Here is an 18,643-nt window from a genome sequence, read left to right on the forward strand (position 1 = left end):
TCGTTATGAATAACCATACCACCATCATCAGAACCACTCAGCTTCACTCCTAATTTATCCAACCGGTGAACATCCTCTACCAACTCTCTATTCCCTTCATCAATATGAGCCACACTCCCCATCGGCAACCACATTGGCTTTATCCGGATGATGATGCACACTCATGTCATAGTCCTTGAGGAGTTCAAGCCACCTCTTTTTCCTTAGATGGAGGTCCTTTTGGGTAAACAAATATTGGAGACTTTTGTGGTCGGTGAACACATCCACATATACCCCATAGAGGTAATGCCGCCAAATCTTTAGACCAATCACAACAGCCGCCAACTCAACATCATGGGTAGGGTAGTTACGTTCATGTACCTTCAATTTCCTAGAAGCATAGGATATAACATTGTTGTTTTGCATCAAGACACAACCCAATCTAATCTTTGAAGCATCACAATAAACCACAAACCCTTCTAATCCTTCTAGTAAAGTCATGATAGGATCGGAGGTAAGTAGATCTTTCAAGGTTTGGAAACTTCTTTCACACTCATCTGTCGGTAAGAACTTTGCTTTCTTTTGAGTAAGTTTCATCATAGGAGATGAAATGGAAGAGAACCTTTCAATGAACCTTCTATAATATCCGGCTAGACCCAAAAATCTCCTAATGTCCGAAGGGAACAATGGTCTAGGCCAATTCCTCATCGCCTCTGTTTTCTTAGGATCAACCTTGATCCTATCACTGACACTATGTGACCAAGGAATGCCACCTCTTTCAACCAAAACTCACATTTACTAAACTTGGAAAACAATTTCCTCTCCCTCAAGGTTTGAAGCACAACCCTCAAGTGATGCTTATGTTCTTCCTCACCCCAAGAGTAAATCAAGATGTCATCAATGAAGACCACCACAAAGGTATCAAGGTAGGGTTTAAAAACCCTATTCATTAGATCCATAAACACCGCAGGCGCATTTGTCAATCCAAAATACATCACTATAAACTCAAAGTGACCATACTTTGTTCGAAATGTCATCTTGGGACTGTCATACTCCCTCATCCTCAATTGATGATAGCCAGACCGAAGATCAATCTTAGAGAAATGACTTGCCCCTTGCAATTGATCAAACAAATCATCTATACTAGAGATTGGGTACTTGTTCTTAATGGTAACCTTGTTTAATTGACGGTAATCTATGCGCATTCGAAGCGACCCATCCTTCTTTCTTACAAACAACACGTGAGCACCCCATGGTGAAATACTTGACCTTATGAATCCTTTCTCCAACAAATCTTTTAATTGTTCCTTTAACTCATTTAATTCTGCTGGGGCCATTCGGTAGGGAGGAATAGATATAGGTTGGGTATCGGAGAGAAGATCGATACAAAAATCAACTTTCTTTTCGAGAGGAACACCGAAAAGGTCATCGGGAAACTCATTAACCACGGGAACCGACTCAAGAGAAGGACTTTCGGAGTCGACATCCCTAACCCTCACAATGTGGTAGGTATAACCCTTAGCAATAAACTTCCGGGCCTTAAGACAAGCTCCACAATCTATAGAAGCATAAAGTACATGCAACCAATCCATCCCAAGAACAACATCAAAATCTACCATGTCAAGTTAAATGAGATCACAAGGAATGACTTTATGCAAGATAGACACGGAACAACTCTTATAGACCTTTCTAGCAACAATCGACTAACCAATGGGGGTAGACACCAAATACGGCTCTATTAACATTTCGGATAAAACATCAAATCTATTTGCAATGAATGGAGTAACAAACGAAAAATTGGCACCCAGATCTAATAATACATACACATCAAAAGCAAAGACCTTAAACATACCGGTAACAACATTTGGTGCTTCCTCAACTTCTTGTCTCCCATGCAAGGCATAAAAGCGGTTGGTGCATTGGCCACTTCCTTGGGCTTGTTAACTGTGAGCAATTTTTCCTTAAGTCCTACCCTCACCACCTCTACAATCTCTAGCATGGTGACCCGTTTTACCACACTTGAAGCATGCAATGGAGTCCTTCCACACTTCTTGCAAGTAGGGAAAACTTAAGCACCAACATTCTCTCTTGGAACCATCGAGTTAGCACCCTTTGTCCTTGTTGAATCTTAAAGGAGGAGCATTAATGGAACCTTGCCCCATGAATCGTTGCTCACCTTTTCCGTTTCCACTACCACTATAACCAGACCTTTGAGGATTGAACCCTTCACCATCAACTCTAGCCTTCTTGAACTCATTTGACCTCTCCCTCAACTTCTATTCCTTAATTTGTTCCGCATATTTCATGAGTCGGGAGATATCCATCTCTTTAACAACATGGTCGTCTTGCAATCTTTAGATACCAAGCTACAAACACTGGAGATAAACTTGTTCATCCCTGCCCTTGGGTCGGAGACCATGAAAAAAGCATACTTAGATAATTTGATAAATCTGAAGGCATACTCCCTCACACTCATACTCCCTTGGCAAAGATTGATGAACTCTTGAATCTTTCCCTCCCTTAGCTCCAAAGGAAAGAAGCGGTCTAGGAAGGCACCTTTGAACTTTTCTCATCCTACAGGCTCCATATCTTCACCTCTCTCCACAACCCATTGCTCATACCAAACCTTTTCCATGCCTTTAAGTTGATAGGCCACTAGCTTGGCCTACTCATTTGGAGGAACACCCATGATAGCCACAATCCGATACACCTCCTCAATGAACTCCATAGGGTCCTCATCCACTTTGGAACAATCAAACTCGGGCAGATTCATTCTCCTGAAGTCTCGAGTCCTAGAAGTCGGAGTAGGCACTTGGGAAGGAGGAGGAATAATGCCTTGGTTAGTTTGGTTGGCTACGGCTTGGTCCAACAAGGTAATGATGTTGCGAAATTCCGCATGTGTCACTCCTTCATCATGGTGTGGAGCTTCAGGAATCTGAGGGGCTTTGTCCTCATCTTCAAGCTCTAGGTGGAGGTACTTTTTTTGGAGGCATGATCTAGAAGACACAAAACGATTCGTTAGTTAGAGGAAGTCTTAGGACACTCGAAGGCACGACATCAATTTGAAAGAAGTAAAAACTTTTCTAAACGCCTCCTAGTCTTCTATTCACTATTGTGGTGCGCTTCACAACCATGAACAAGACCCTATTCGATGCGGTATGTTGGACTCCGAGAACCATTCAAAACCTTAAGCTCTGATACCAAGTTTATCACGACTAAAGCTTAGGGCCTAGACATGACACGGCGAATGAGGCACCCAGAGGTACCTCACCCAAGCCTCTTAGAATTCATTTAGCTTTTCATAGGTAATGGCATTCAATAACAAGTAGAAATAAAAAGGATAATGGGACTAAGGGAAACGATTAAGAATAAGAGTCATTAACAACATCAAACATCGTCTATTTGTCCAATAATACCTCTACATCTTTAGACTTGGTGGTGGTTAAGACATGTCCCTAGCTCACCCTCAAAATAAGTGAGAGAAAGTACCCCAAAGGTGTCATGCCCCAAACTCAAGGGGTGCGACTGGCACCTAATGCCAAAACTTAGACATGAGCCAACCCTGCTGAACCACTTGCTAATGGCGCATGGCAGCCCCATGTAGTCAAGATATCAACCAAGTATGTCTTGTCTTAAAAACAAACTTTGGCCGGCAAGTCCCCTGTCGACAACTCTATAAAAAAATAACTACTTCCAATAATTTATATAAAGAAATAGCCCGCTAGCATATAAGTCCTGTTTGGATCGTCGAGGTCACCATGATATCTAGGAAAATGTAAACGCTATATGGGCCATCAAAGCCACCATGATCTCTATACAAAAGCTAAAAATAGGTATGTATCTAAAAAAAATATCTCAAACAGCTATCAAACATTAGCCAACTAGCAAATAAGGCCAACATGGCCAAAACTGTGGCTAAACTACCCAACACACTAGTCTGCAAGCCTCTAGGAGTAGTAAAGCTTGTTCAAAACAGGGCCCCAACCTACCCAATACCTATGAATAGCAACATAAGAAAACCTCTGAGACTCTGACGATCCTTGAATAGGAAGGAATCAACCAATCTGCTGAAGACTCGGCTGTGCTACTCAACAAGATTATCTGATCAATGCTTGGGATCTGCAGGCATGAATGCAGTACCCCCAAGCAATAGGGATGTCAGTATGAAATAATGTACTCAGTGTGTATGGCATTCGAAAGCTGACAATGAAACTAATTTCATAAATAATATAAGTAATCCGATAGAAGGGTCAAAGATCTTTAGAACATATTTATTCACTTTTGAGTCTATCCATGATAAGACTAATAACCTAAGTACTGTAAATATTCAAGTGAAAAGTCATAGGTTAGACAAAACATACTTACCTGTTCTCGACTCAGCCTTCTGACCCATAACAAACTGAGCAATTCTCTTACCTAAATCAAGCCGGCTAATGACATCAAATAATAAAGTACACGCAGAAGAAAATCAACAATCATAATAATACCACCTATTATTCCCAACACCAACCATACAATAATAGCAAGACAATAACCTAACCGGCCCCCATAAGCACGACAGGTACAAACATCAAACAAGATCACCTACTCGGGCCCCCATAAGCCCAGAAGGTGTCAATTCAATCTATATACCCCTACAGGTAGTCCCCTAGTCCCGTAGGCAGCCACATAGCCCTCTTAGGCAATAATATAGTCGCGTAAGCAGAACATAGCCCTCTTAGGCAACAAGATAGCCCTATTAGGCAACAATATAGCCCCGTAAGCAATACATATCCCTCTTAGGAATTAACATGAACCCGTATGCAACACATAACCCTCTTAGTCATCAACATATATCCCTCCTAGGCAATCGAATGGCCCGCACCTAAACAAGGCTTAATATAACCCCGTAGTTAACCACAATGGCCCATTGGCTTCATATTTAGCCCTTAAGGCACTTGGAATAACCCGTAACCTCCACCAATATCAATAGCCCCTTAGGCAAGCCATATATAGACTTGTAGACAATTATCACATTTCTGCAGCTAACCACAATAGCTCCGAGGGAAACAACAAACAATCCAATAGCATGAAGACAAACAATGTGGCTATAACTAACTTATACAAACAAACATTATGCCTTACATAAGTATAGGATTGCTAATAAAAGAATATAGGTCTCAACGAAGGATGTCTATATCAACAACAACCGACAACATAATTGAATAAGGCTACGAGTAACTTTGCTACGATCACTAGACATATCTTTTCTAAGCTTTACTATATCTTGAGACCACTTGGCTCTTGTATCTGTGTCTTGAGCCTTTTGGGCTCCCATAGCTGTATCTGAGCCTTCTGGGATCCTGTAACTGCACCTCGAGCACACAAGGATCTACTAAGGTTAGTAATATCAACTTAAGCATAAAGGAAGTCCATAGGTGAGTAGACTTCAACATAGCTCCACAAGCTTCAAAATGGTCTTTCTAGACATTATATTATTCTTATAAGCAAAGTATAGCTCCATAGGCAAGGTACGCTTGTCAATGACCCTTCTTGGAAAAAAATAAAGAGATATCTAATATTTATAGTTCAAAGTCATAGTCTCATATACTAACAACTCACGAGATAGCCATTACAGGCACCAAACAAGCTTCGAATTTCTCATAACTAAGGTGGCTTTCTAAACGACTTGCACAACAATCTACATGTCGTATCAAAGTATAGGATCTCTGACAAATAGGTGAAACATCTAGAGACTCACTACCATAACTCAAAAGGCAGACACCATGATATTTACCTGAAGGTAAAACTAAGACTCTAATTCTTTAGCTCTATAGTCGTCAAGATACACCAAAGGTTCTTAGGTGAGCTATGTAGCTTATAGGCGTTGCAACCACATAATTTCTATGCCAAGCTAATTGTTATGTTGCCAATATCAACATGAAATTATACACAACTTATTACATAGCCCTTGAAGCATCAATAAGGCAATAAGATATCAATAGTCAACTAAGCGATGATAGTTTAAGGGATAATGCTTTTGATATTTTTAACATGAGGCAATAACTAAACAAGACTAATTACGACAAGGGAACTCACCTAAATACACATATGTAACTCCAGAAGGAAACTCAATCATCAACTACTATGGTTATGGGTACTATGGTGATAAAGAACAAGTCCTATTACTATACGACGAAGAAACTGGTGACCACAACAACTCGAGCCATAGCACACAATCATATAAAATGCAATGAAATGCAATGTAGGCGAACACTCCGATCCAGTGCATGTGGTATAGGCGAACACACCGATCTAATGCATGTGATGTATAAAACAAAAATAACAAGTGCTTATCAGACTTTAGGCGACAACTAGCTAAATGAAGAAAAAAAGTAAAATATGCACATGTAACTTACATATGATAATTCTATAGACAATCCTTATATGGGCCAAGGAATTAAAAAGGTGCAATACATTGGAACATATGAAATAAGAACCATGTGATCAATTTAAGTTCAAAATAATTTTTAAAGCTCTAAATTAGCAATGGTTCCCTGTTTGTTTTACCCGTATGGACATCATAGCATGCAACAATTATTCAATTCAGATCCATGACTAATCTTCTTTTACTTACTTTTATATTTATTTATTTTGTCTAATTAATCCATAAAGTTCCTTTAATAGTCCGAGAACGCATCAGGTTAACGGTTTAAAGGTGATCCTTGCCCGAAAATACAACTTAAAAACCAAAGTTTGTTCATAAGTACATACAACTTATAAAACCCAATTAATAGTGCACCTTTCAACATCTAAATTCACCAGTTCTACCATAACAGCGCCTCATCTACTTCACATCTGTAATAACACGATCAACTCCAAAATTATTGTAATCCAGTAATTTCAATAATAATAATAATATGTCTAACTACCTTCTACTCGCTAACTTGACATGACATGGACCCCTCTGAATATGAGTTTTTAGCAAGAATCACCCCAATAACAATTTAAAGACATCTAACAACTAACTCTTCGATAGCATACTAGATCCCAAAAATCATAAATCTTTAAAAATTATGCCAAAAAAAAAGAAGAAATAGACTTCACATACCTAGAACCCGAACTTGAACAACTTTAGATAATCAATTTTCATTTTGGGTACGAAATCTAACGTCGAAATGGTTCTTCACAAAATTATTTCGTCTAACATGTATGTGTGTGTGAAGGCAGCAACTTGAATGTTTTCCAAAAATATAAAACTGAATGACAACATTTGTTTTATATGAAGCATAAGTGAGGCGGTCATTTTTTTGGCCGACCTCAACCAAAATTATCTTATTCCTGATATTACTAATTAAATAGTTCACGAGTAAGGTTAAACTGAAATATTGGCCACAATCCTTTATTAGCTAATTAACTCTATGAAGGATATGCACGTGATATTTAATTGAATAGATACAAACTAACATTTACTAAAGCTAATTTAAGACCATACGAGCTCGTATGGTCCCTACATGGTGATATCATGTAGGCAATAGAGTATGCGTTAGTAGTTTGAATGTACCAAGTATGTGAGCATGCATTATAATGAAAAGCATTAAGACATTTATAAGTGAAGTACATAAGTAAGTGCATCCATGAATAATCAAGTAATGAGCATTTGAAATATTCATTTGTGGAAAGATGACTACAACCAACATTTAAGACCATACGAGCTATTACATGGAATCCAGCATAACCTCCTACGTTAGTACGGGGGGACTACTTGCCGCCTGCCGAGTAGAACTCCGTCAACTTCATTCATTTCTTTAACATTTAGGGCTATTTGTGGATCCACTAGCCTAAGCCTACAAGGGCTCCTATGTTGGCACATAGTTAATGAGATAAGGGGATGCTACTAGGATTCCCTTACCAAATCCCACCTTAATGCCCCATTCGGTACTAAGTCAATCCCACGGAATAGTTCATATAACATAAGAACATAATCATGTACATAGCTTTAGATCATCAAAACATCATTCGGTAGAATAGCTCATTAAAACCTTTCATTTGATTCACACAAGTGAGAATTGGCCTTTCAGTAGTAGAATCCATTATTTCATCATTCTTTCATTTCATAAGAGACTCCCTTTGATCATAAACATTTTCTTTCATAAACTTTCATTTTGGAGTCAAAGCTTTCAATTCAACTGCATTGTAACATAATGAAACTAGGTGGGTTCTATTCAATCAACTTTCAAATCATTCAAATCCATGATAGCATGCATGAGAGTAATGTAATGCATCAATTTAAAACACCTTTCAAGCAACCCACCAAAATACTTTAAAACTCCTTTTATGCTTTTATATAAGGACCTTTGACAAATCAACCATTTCATAAAATTAAGAGTCAATATAAGCCAATATAGGTAAATAAACTTTAAATAGACAATAATTTTTGCATTTGAAATCATGATACAAAAACCCATAAGATTTCACTCTATTTGAAATTAAATTGCTAAGTTTAGAAAATACTTGGGCTCCATGGGTGGAAGAACCCATGAATGAGACTCACATACCTTGGGAAAATAAATTCGTAATGCAAGCTTGAAAATGGAGACTTGAAGTTGTAAGAAAATCCTAGCTTTCTTGGTGAAGGAGAAGACCTGGAGAGGAGCTTGAGAGCTTAGGGATTTGAGAGAATAATGGGTTTGGGAGGGCTTAGGATCATTTAGATAGGGTGAATTCAGTCCCTAAAACGACCTCACCTCAATATTAAAACACAGAAAAAAGACCAAAATACCCTTTTAAATCTAGACGGACTGAACTTCACAGAGGATCCATCACGGCCCGTGATCACCACCCGTCCCGTGGTGGTGTCCCGTGGTAAATGACTTGGGAGAAGTTTTTGGGGGTTTGTAGGAAAAGTCTCTGAACTTCCTCCACGAAGACCTTCACGATCTGTGTAGGGCATCACGGGCCGTGAACAAGAATCGTGGTGTAGGTCCTGAAGGAGGGCCCACCACGGAACACACCACGGTCCGTGAAGAGCTACACGGCCGGTGGTGGTCAATCGTGGTCCTTGCCTTGGAATGTTTTCTGAGGGACTTAGGAGAGGGGTCACCACAGAAGGCACTACGGTCCGTGGTCCCTTCCCTGCAGGGTTGGGTTTCAGAACCTCCACCATGGTGGCAGACCACGAGGCGTCGTGAGGACCACGGACCGTGATGGTCTTCCATGGTCATCGCCTGATGCCATTTTCTGCATTTCTCTAAAATTTCATCATTTGTTCCTCGTTTTAGGACTTTCCAACTTCCGGGGTCTTATAGGAGAAGTGTCATCTCTCCCGGATTTTGGATCGTGACAAGTATACCATATTTAAGTACACAATCACACATGAAAAGAGCATATTGCCCCCGTGAAGAAGCACACATGTCGACCATCACATGTGTGTTTCTTCACACTTTTATATAGTACTAATTATTGAATATAATTGATCCAAACAATTGATGATCAGATTACTTCATTAGGATTGAGTTGTTTGGACAATTGCTCGATTAATCGTTTGTTATGATCAAACTACTATTTCATTACATGATATCACCACTAAAATTTCTTTTAATCTTAAAATATCAATACATCACTCTATTTATTATTAAATACATTAATGCAAGCAATTGATGATCAAATTACTCTATTAAGATTGACTTGTTTGAACAATTGCTAGATTAATCGTCTATTATGATCAAACTACTTTCTCATTGCATGAGATCACCACTAAATCTAATTTTTAATCTTAAAGTATCATCACATCCTCTATTTATTATTAAATATAAGATTGACTTGTTTGGACAGTTGATTGATTAATCGTCTATTATGATCAAATCACTATCTCATTGTATGAGCTCACCATTACAATGTTAATCTTAAAATATCATTATATCACTCTATTTATTATTAAATATGATTCATACAAGCAATTGATGATCAATTACTCCATTAAGATTGACTTGCTTGGACAATTATTGTAGCAGATTAGCTGACTTGTTAGAAAATTCTCAATAAGTACTACAATTGTTGTAGTTGATTCACTTGGTTGTTTTAAATTTTCCTAGCAAGTATAATAGTTGTGGTATAAGATCTGTTTACATATTTACAAATTCTCAACAAATACAACAGTTGCTACGGTAGAATTCATACTTGTTTTGAAATTCTCATCTAGTACAACAAAAGTTTTCCATATTTCTTGAGTTATGTGCCTAGTCAAGTTACATCAAATAAATTGGGGTGAAGAGAGTAATAACTAATTTAAGTTGCACTACTATTATATAGAAGAGTCTAGAAGTACTTCTTCGTCGACATGTCTGCTTTTAGCCGAGGATATATTATTTAATTTTTGTACTTTCTTAGTTTAAATTTATTTATCTTATTTTTTAAATTTATTTATTTATTTAAAAATTACGTAAAAAAATATTATAAATCATGATAATTAACAACTTCAAATATTTAAAAGAAATACATTTTTAATTAATTCTCAAAATTCTATTGGTGAAACATATATTGAGACAAATAAAATAACATATATTATTTGAAAATAACGTAAAAAAAAATACTATATATCCTAATAATTAACAATTTGAAATATTTAAAAGACATATAAAGAATATTTTTGGCTCTTGAAATTATATTTGCGCCACATAAATTGGGACAGGGAAAGTAATATATATTACTTGAAAATTATATCAAAAGTACTATAAATCACAATAATAAATAACTTCAAATTCAAAATCATATAAAAATTTGGATGACTCTCCAAATCCCATCTGTGCCACACATAAATTGAGAAAAAGAATAACATATATTTAGCTCTGGCTGGCACAGACTTCTGCAGCTAGTAGATATATAAAAATGGTAGGAATTGGCACTCCTATCTGGATCATTTGAATAAGGTTTAATTCCATCAAAGTTCCTCTTCTACTCTACACCTCTCTTTTAATAATTATTACAAGTCAACTTATGTCCCACCTATTGGCCTGTTAATCTCTTTACATGAAAAAAGGGAAAGAGAAAAAATGACATTTTGTTTTACCTAGAGCTGAATCTCTAAACCTTTAATCTGAAGTATCAAGACTAATCAGGGCCCAAAGCTGTTACCGGACACTGACCGAGAGAAAAAAAGGTGTTAACAAATTATTTCTATCCTGAGAAAAAGAAAAGGGTACATTCACCTTGCAATCATCATCAAACAATTACTTCAGAACTCGACTTGACAGATAAATGGAGGAAAGATGGTAAAGATTACATGATTCATCAGGGAAAGAACCCAACCCCTGGAAACTCCAAGAGATCACTTATTCAGAACCCATCTCTTACTATTCACATTCAGCCTAGTTACATTCTAAATAATAACATGGCTCAAAAGCCTGTGCATAGTCTCTTCTCCTCCATGATAAACCTTTATAATCAAAATGCAGTTTAAAGTTTTGATTTTGGTCCTTTCTTCCCAGGAATGTGCAATGCATCATAATGACCAAATCCATGATACAGAACCTTAATAGGATTTTCCTTGCCATATTCTTGCCCATATTCAGCAATAGAAATCAGGCCACTTGCGTCTTCGTCATACATGTAAACAGTAATTGGCATCCTGCAGATGTGAAAAGTACAATCTCGTTAGTTTCGCATCATCAACTTTTTCACTTCTATTGTAATCCGCACCATTTAGCCACATAAATTCATAAATTCAAGAAGATAAAAGAGAATACTCATCTGGAGTAATACAGAAAAGCTAACGAGATTGAGAGTATTAACAAATAGACACAAGATGTAATACCCCACTTTGTATAACTACACTGGGTATGTTGTTGTAGACACAAGTCGTAATAATATGAAAATTTTGGAAAACTCAAAGCAACTACCAAGCCCAATCCAGCTCTTCTAGCTGAGACTGTGAAACAATATCCTTCAGACAAGTGCTCGTTTTTCTGCTTGTCCAGCTAACCTAGATGCTTATAGTGTCCGCCACTTCATTATCACATCGTTTCTTTGTTATGCTGCTGCATCTCCTATTTTCAGCGCATTTCTCAGCCACTAACTTAAATGCATCCAACATCAACAGGGAATGAACTCTTATTTGATGCTCTAACCTCTTCCAGTTAAGGAGCTACAAGAAAGGTGTATTTCCAAAATAGAAATGTAATACACCCACCTGAAGGGGAGTTTTAGAGTAACTGGTAAAGTTGCTGTCATGTAACCAGGAGGTCACGGGTTCAAGCCTTGGAAACAGCCTCTGGCAGAAATGCAAGGTAAGGTTGCGTACAATCTACCCTTGTGGTCGGGCCCTTCCCCGGACCCTACGCATAGCGGGAGCTTAAGTGCACCGGCTGCCCTTTTTAAATGTAATACACCGACCTCTCGAGTATCTCCTGCGTATGACTTATAATATGTTATGAACTTGTTATGGTAATTTGATTGCACATGAATGTTGCTTGTTGAATGAGTGTCATGAAAACAAGAGGAGTTGGAAAAATGCTTATGCTAACAAGTGAAAGACCACCCCATCTCAAAGATGCACAACTCTTAATGCAGTAAAAACTTGGACATGACTCTTGAAACAAAGATGCAATCCTTGAAACTTAAGTTTCCAACGATTCAAGCGATTCACCATTTGGAGTCTTCTAGACAAAGTTATGGCCATTTTACTGAAGTCATGCAGGCTAACAGCAGCCAGTTTGATGCACTGAAAATGGATCTTTAGCCAGCGCACTGCGTAGGAGCAAAACTTCAGAGAGTTTCAAAGTCCCCCCATCCAGTGTAACACACTGGACTGGGCAAACAATTCAGTGCAGCAGCCATAGACAGCAAAACATTGGAGGATTTCTTAATAATTTCACAGTTTTGCACTACAACTATCTAAACCTCGATCAAAAAGTGCTCTTAAACACGACTTCCTAAGTAGAAAAGGTCCATTTTGGGCCTTCCAACAACCAGCTCCGGTGGTATTCAACCATTGGAGACTCCAATCCTTTTCTTTCCTTCAACCCTTTTCTTTACTCATGGAGAATCATATTTATTTCAGACTGGGGGTGGGGAGTGGGGTGGGGTGGGGGGAGTCTCACGATATCACAGAGATGAGAACATCAAATGGGAACTGGTTCGAGTGGGTTGAAAGCTCGAGACACTATATGCGAAGGATGGCAGTAAGCAGAGCTGCTTTGATATGATTGAGCAGAAGGATTAGAGAGGCATCAGAAATAAGGGTGAGAAACTTCAAGTCTTGGAAAAGACTGAGATTGGAATGGTGGACGCCAACAACAGGGGCTTATCCATACCATGTCAAGTTCGACTGGTTCTGGATACGTGCCTTAGGGCTACCACTTCAGCTATGGTCTCCCAAAGTAATGAGAGAGATAGGCGATAAGTGTGGAGGGTGGATAGAGACGGAAGAGACGATGCTCAAGAACCACATGAGATGGGTTTGTATCAAGGTGAAAGGACCTTTAATGGAGATCCCTTGATTCGTAGAGGTAGCCGACAGCAATAGAATTTTCTCATTGCCGATCTAGGTAGAAGCCTCGGTCTTAGTATATAGAATGGTCAACGAGCTTGAGTGCGACCTTCAAGACGACAACGACAAAAGGAGAACAGAGAAAGACAGCTTGAACCTTCCTATGAAAGGAAAAGAAACAGAACATGGAAACGGCAATTCGACTTCCGGCAAATATCTTTTAGATATTGGGAGGGTGGATGATAAAGAACCATGAAATAAAGGGAAAACTAGAAACGTGGCAGTGGACACTCCTCTGTGTGTCCAAGAGAGACGCCGGGAGAAAATGGACCAGGCCTCTTGTTGGATCATTGCTCTTCATCACTTACAGAAAAGAACTCTAGTGGGCCTTTCATTAAGCCCAGTATAAAAGGCACATAGAGTAGAGCAAATCAGAGCCTTTTATAAGCAAGCTTTACTCAGAACAGATTGAAATAGAAAACAAAGACTTTCTCGTCTTTGTTGATGAACTGGATGCTATTAGCACCATGGAAGAAAAACACAAGGAGAGAATTAGGCCATGCATGGAGAACCAGCTGCAGTCAGGGGGGGAATTTTACGAGCTGGAACAACGCTATGGAAATCTGAGAATGGGAGGAAGGAAGTAAGCAGGATGAAGATCAAATACAGGAGATGAACTATAGCGACATAGAACCACTTCAAGTCGACGAGTCGGTTAGCAAAGGGGAAGAAGAGGAGAGAGCCACTCTACGGATTCATTCAAATGTCATCAAACTTGGCAAGAAGTTCGGAGCTGCTTTCGAAGGTTCGCATGAAATAGCATATGAATTACTTCACAGAATTGATCAGAAAAGAAGTTTGGAACAGAATCAAAAAGGGGGAGGGAGCAGGAGAACCTACAAATAGTAATACCAAAGTAGGTAAGAAATCTATCTTTTGATGTGAAATTCAAAGATAGGGAACCAAGGGGAAGAGGGAGAATAACAACTGCGATCAACTTATGAAGATAAAAATTCTTCCATGGAATGTAAGGGGGTTAAATGGGTTGAGTAAAAGAGTCTTAGTAAGGAATCTATTACTTTAATCTACCATGAGTATTGGATTGTAGTGACATAGGCTGAATTAAAGGTTGAATTAAGGTTACAATGTAGGTGCGGAGGAAATACCTTAAGGTAAAGAAACTCTTGAAAAAAGAAAAATACTAGTTATTTATCCATTCGGGCCTATCTAAATAGATGCTATGTTTACGTATGGATCACTACATAGTTACATTCCATTTAGGATTAGGAATACGCGTAATCGGATGATACAAGTCTGTGATCATACTTTGAAGTAAAAGTTTTATGTTCGAGCAAAAACTACTAAATGATACTTTAACATATATGATGCACGATTTTGAGCAACCATGAATATTGTATAGAGTTCATTATTATGTATTTGACAGAATGCGCTATTTTAAATGTATAGTTAGTCCCTAATGGGTTTCAAATGTATAGTTAGTCCCTAGTGGTTGTGTGTAAGGTCACTCTGAGTCGGTGGATTCACCTATCATTTACGTCTTCACACATTCAGATGCAGAATTGAGCCAGGATTGTGTACCACAATTGTCAATTGAATATTTAACTATTTATCCTTAGAGAAAAGGTGACTTCCCTACTTCCTTGCTTTTACAGAAGAACGACAACTACCTTTGTGATCCCCACCAGGGAATCACTTCACATACCTGTAGAGTCGGGAAGTTATTCCTATCATACGGAAGGGAGGTATTCCAAAAGGCGTGAATGTGCTACAGATTTGGTGTCCAACAAAATTGTTTATCTATTATAGTATTAGGTCATGTTTTATTCCTTGTGTTTAAATGATTATCTAGATCTTTCTCCATATACTCCATGTACTCCATGACAGGTTGTGAATTGAGTAGTGTATTAGAATTACAAATTTCAAGGTCGAAATATGTTTACATGTTTTGGTTTTGCTAGGTGTATGTAAGACAAGAAATTGAGGTGTTATATGAATGATTCTAGCTTGTTGAGTATGAGTTAAAATATACAAGTTGAAATGGTTCTCTTGGTAGGGTCGAGTTTGCCGAGTGTCAGTCAAAGCCTCTAGGTCAGATTATGACAAGAAAGGTCTATATGTTGACCCGTCTTTCCTTGGTTAACCTTTTCTTTTCATTTTTTACCTTTGTGATCTTATGTGTGACATCATTACTACTCCATAAAGAGTTCTTTTATTATTCTTTTGGGAGCAGGGAGTTGTTTAAGTGTCAACATAGAGTTATTGGTCTATGAAAGTACGTATTGGCTTGTTGGCCAGCAAAACTGGAGCCCAGTAATGATAGACATCAAAGAAAAACGCAGAGAGTTCTTTTGATATGCAAAGTATTTGATCATTATTAATTGATGACACCAAGATAGTCACAAACCTTGCACAAAGTCCGTCAACCATCTAGTAGACTATAGTCTAGGTACTTCTCTACGATTTGTAATAGAAGACTAAGCAACATATTCTTCTGGAGATGCTCTAAAAATTTGTTTAGAGAGTACAATAAAAAAAGTTTTAGTGTTTGACCTGAAAAGCCTGAGATGAGATTAAAAGGAAATATCTACCTTAGCTACAAAAGATCAACGCAAAAACATCTTGTGTCAATAAAGATATGAAGTTCTCTAATCGTCGACTCAGAGAAAGCATTCTCCAGCCATATCCATCTTCTTTTCTCAGTAGTTATCGGCATATATACACAAAATAGCTAGAAGTCAAATGTATGTTTCATTAGAAAAATTGCAAATCCAAAAATAGGATCAAATTATCTCTTCATCTTGGTAGACAGTCAATCAATCATCTAATAAGAATATACATACATATGCAGGCTCGAAAGCTCATAGATACAACAGCACACTATAAAAATCAGCAGAAATCTAACTCACTGGAGAACATGAGATGCCATCAAAAGTTCTGGTTCACCTCCCCACACATGACATTTCCTTATTTGAGCAACATATGTGTTAAAATCACCTTCGATGAACCTGGAAGGATATCAAACCATCAATCAGATGTTTATCACCAAATATAGAGCAATGTGACTCCACTATGCCTGCCCAGGTAACCCCAACTAAAGGAAAAATAACAAAAGGAATTTAAAAATTGTTAATATTGACTAAGGAAATCTAAAAAATCAGCAACACTTAATATCATTCTTCCCTCATCATTTAGAGCAGGGATTCCATGTTTTAACTGCTTCAAATTTTGTCAGAACTAAGAATTCAGACTCATGCAGGCTTCACACTTACCATTCTGTCTCCTCTTGCCTCTTTATAAATTCATCTGCCACCTAATAGATAAAATGAACCACAGTAAGGAAAAAGTGCTGCAATTTTTGCTTCCAAGAAAAAGGATTTTTAAATTCCCCCCACTCCCTTCTTTTCTTTTTGCTCCTAAGCTTCTGCTTTTATATCTTTGGCATTTCTAGTTAGCACGGGTTGGATTACCAGCTATGTTGCTCTGATCCTCCAAAAAAGCGCCACACCCATGTTAGATCCTCCAAAACTGAATAACTTTTGGAGGATCCAACACACGGCATTTTTGAAGGATCCGAACAACATAGGTTACCAAAGAAAGCATGTTTGAGCAGACAGCCAAGATCTCACCGAAGGGATGAAATCAGAAGAAGAGAAAGAAACATTAGACTCTACAAGTAGCCAGGAATTAAGACGTGTTTGCAGAAACAATGGTCAAACAAGAATATATAACAATCACTTCAATCCTCTTGAACTTTATCACTTCAAAATTTCAGTCTTTATTAATCTAGAAACTGACAGAACATTGTAAACTGTTAAAATTTCAAGCTTCCAGCCAACAAACAGGGGAGCTGCAAGTTTATTGAGAATCTGCAAGTTTATTGAGAATCCATCATTAAAGAAACAAGGCAAACATACTCGGGTCCGCAATTCATCCGCTAATTGCCTCTGTAGGTTCTCATCAGGAGGGGGCTTCCCTGACCTTAGACAAGCACCATGAGCAACAGAACGAAATAAACATCTCCCATCTCCAGGTATACCAATTACAGAATAGTCATTATAGACCTTTTTTCCATGTGAATAGCCAGTGGTTGAGCTATTTCCCCTACTTTCTCCTGATGCTTCAGCATGTACTGGTTCAGAGGCAGAACAGCAGACTAAAAATCCAATAAATAAACCAACAGATGTATGATGTCGTTGTCCAGAATAACGCCCAAATTTGCAGCTGTTTTCCGGAACCTTTGACTGAGTGGGCAAGAAAAGCCTCATATTCACATTTTGGGAGCAAAAAGAAATATCACAGCACATGGCTGCAGTTGTAAGCGTTAATGAGCGGCAGGTATTCTTCAGGTTGAAGCTAATAGACCCAAGACATCTTTTCTGGGATCCTGATGATGAGAGACAATTTGAATAATGGAATTTTGTAGGGTTGGTTGAGATATAAAAACGCAATGAGCTGGCTGGTGCTTGCAAAACTATATTACAGAAGCGGCTTGTCATTTGTCTTTCTCAGGAATCACAAGTTGCAGTCTCTCGATTGCACCTTCTTCATAGACATTTGTTGCTTCAGGTTTCAGGCCAAAACAAACGAAAAGTATTCTGACCGGCGACCTGTAATTTGGAAGGCGGAAGGCGGAGGAGGAAGACCGAAGGATGATGTTGTCTTGAAAAGGGGGAAAAGAACCAGTTTTGTGACACTGACACGTAAATATTTACTCACTCCGTTTCAAATATAATGAACTCCTCTCCATTGACCTTTCTTTTTTTTTTTCTCGGTAACATCTTTTCAAAGTTTAGGGAGTATTTCTATATACTTGACATAATTTCAATTTAGAATTATAAAATTAATTTTTTCTTTTTAAATTTTATGTTAAATCAAATCGACTCATTCTTTTTTAATTAGAGAGAAAATTTTATTCCATATCTAGGTCATGCTATTTGTGGAGTACTATTTATTTCTTATAAAATGAGTGTGAATTGTTAAATTAATTAATAGCATGTTAATTTTAATTATTAATTTACTAGTTGAACACAAGAAAATTAACCCCTTTTTTTAAATTGCTTATTTTTTTACCCTAATTCTTTTATATTCTTTTGAATAGTTTTAATTGTTAAATTATTATAATTTAAAGTATATAGATAATAAAATTCACATCGAAAAAATAATAATTAAAATATAAAA

At 37.7% G+C, this 18,643-nt stretch overlaps 1 protein-coding gene across 1 annotated transcript; it reads right to left on the reverse strand.

The window, feature by feature from the left end:
• Positions 1-11,117: 11,117 nt before the first annotated feature.
• Positions 11,118-18,174, reverse strand: LOC129871370 (OVARIAN TUMOR DOMAIN-containing deubiquitinating enzyme 4-like). Its single transcript, XM_055946272.1, has 4 exons — positions 17,380-18,174; positions 16,735-16,775; positions 16,372-16,470; positions 11,118-11,584 (listed from the first exon to the last, which is right to left on the reverse strand). The coding sequence occupies exons 1-4, from the start codon at positions 17,959-17,961 to the stop codon at positions 11,413-11,415; spliced, it is 894 nt and encodes a 297-aa protein (XP_055802247.1). The 5' UTR covers positions 17,962-18,174; the 3' UTR covers positions 11,118-11,412.
• Between the last annotated feature and the right edge of the window lie 469 nt (positions 18,175-18,643).

This window comes from Solanum dulcamara, chromosome 10, assembly GCF_947179165.1.
Source record: "Solanum dulcamara chromosome 10, daSolDulc1.2, whole genome shotgun sequence".
NCBI lineage: Eukaryota > Viridiplantae > Streptophyta > Magnoliopsida > Solanales > Solanaceae > Solanum > Solanum dulcamara.

Excerpts from the sequence above, each read along its gene's own strand:
- LOC129871370 (XM_055946272.1), bottom strand. The coding sequence starts at position 17,961 with ATGACAAGCCGCTTCTGTAATATAGTTTTGCAAGCACCAGCCAGCTCA. Across the intron at positions 16,471-16,734 it reads AGGCAAGAGGAGACAGAATG|GTTCATCGAAGGTGATTTTA; the intron begins GTAAGTGTGAAG and ends ATATCCTTCCAG. Across the intron at positions 11,585-16,371 it reads ATGGCATCTCATGTTCTCCA|GATGCCAATTACTGTTTACA; the intron begins GTGAGTTAGATT and ends TCACATCTGCAG.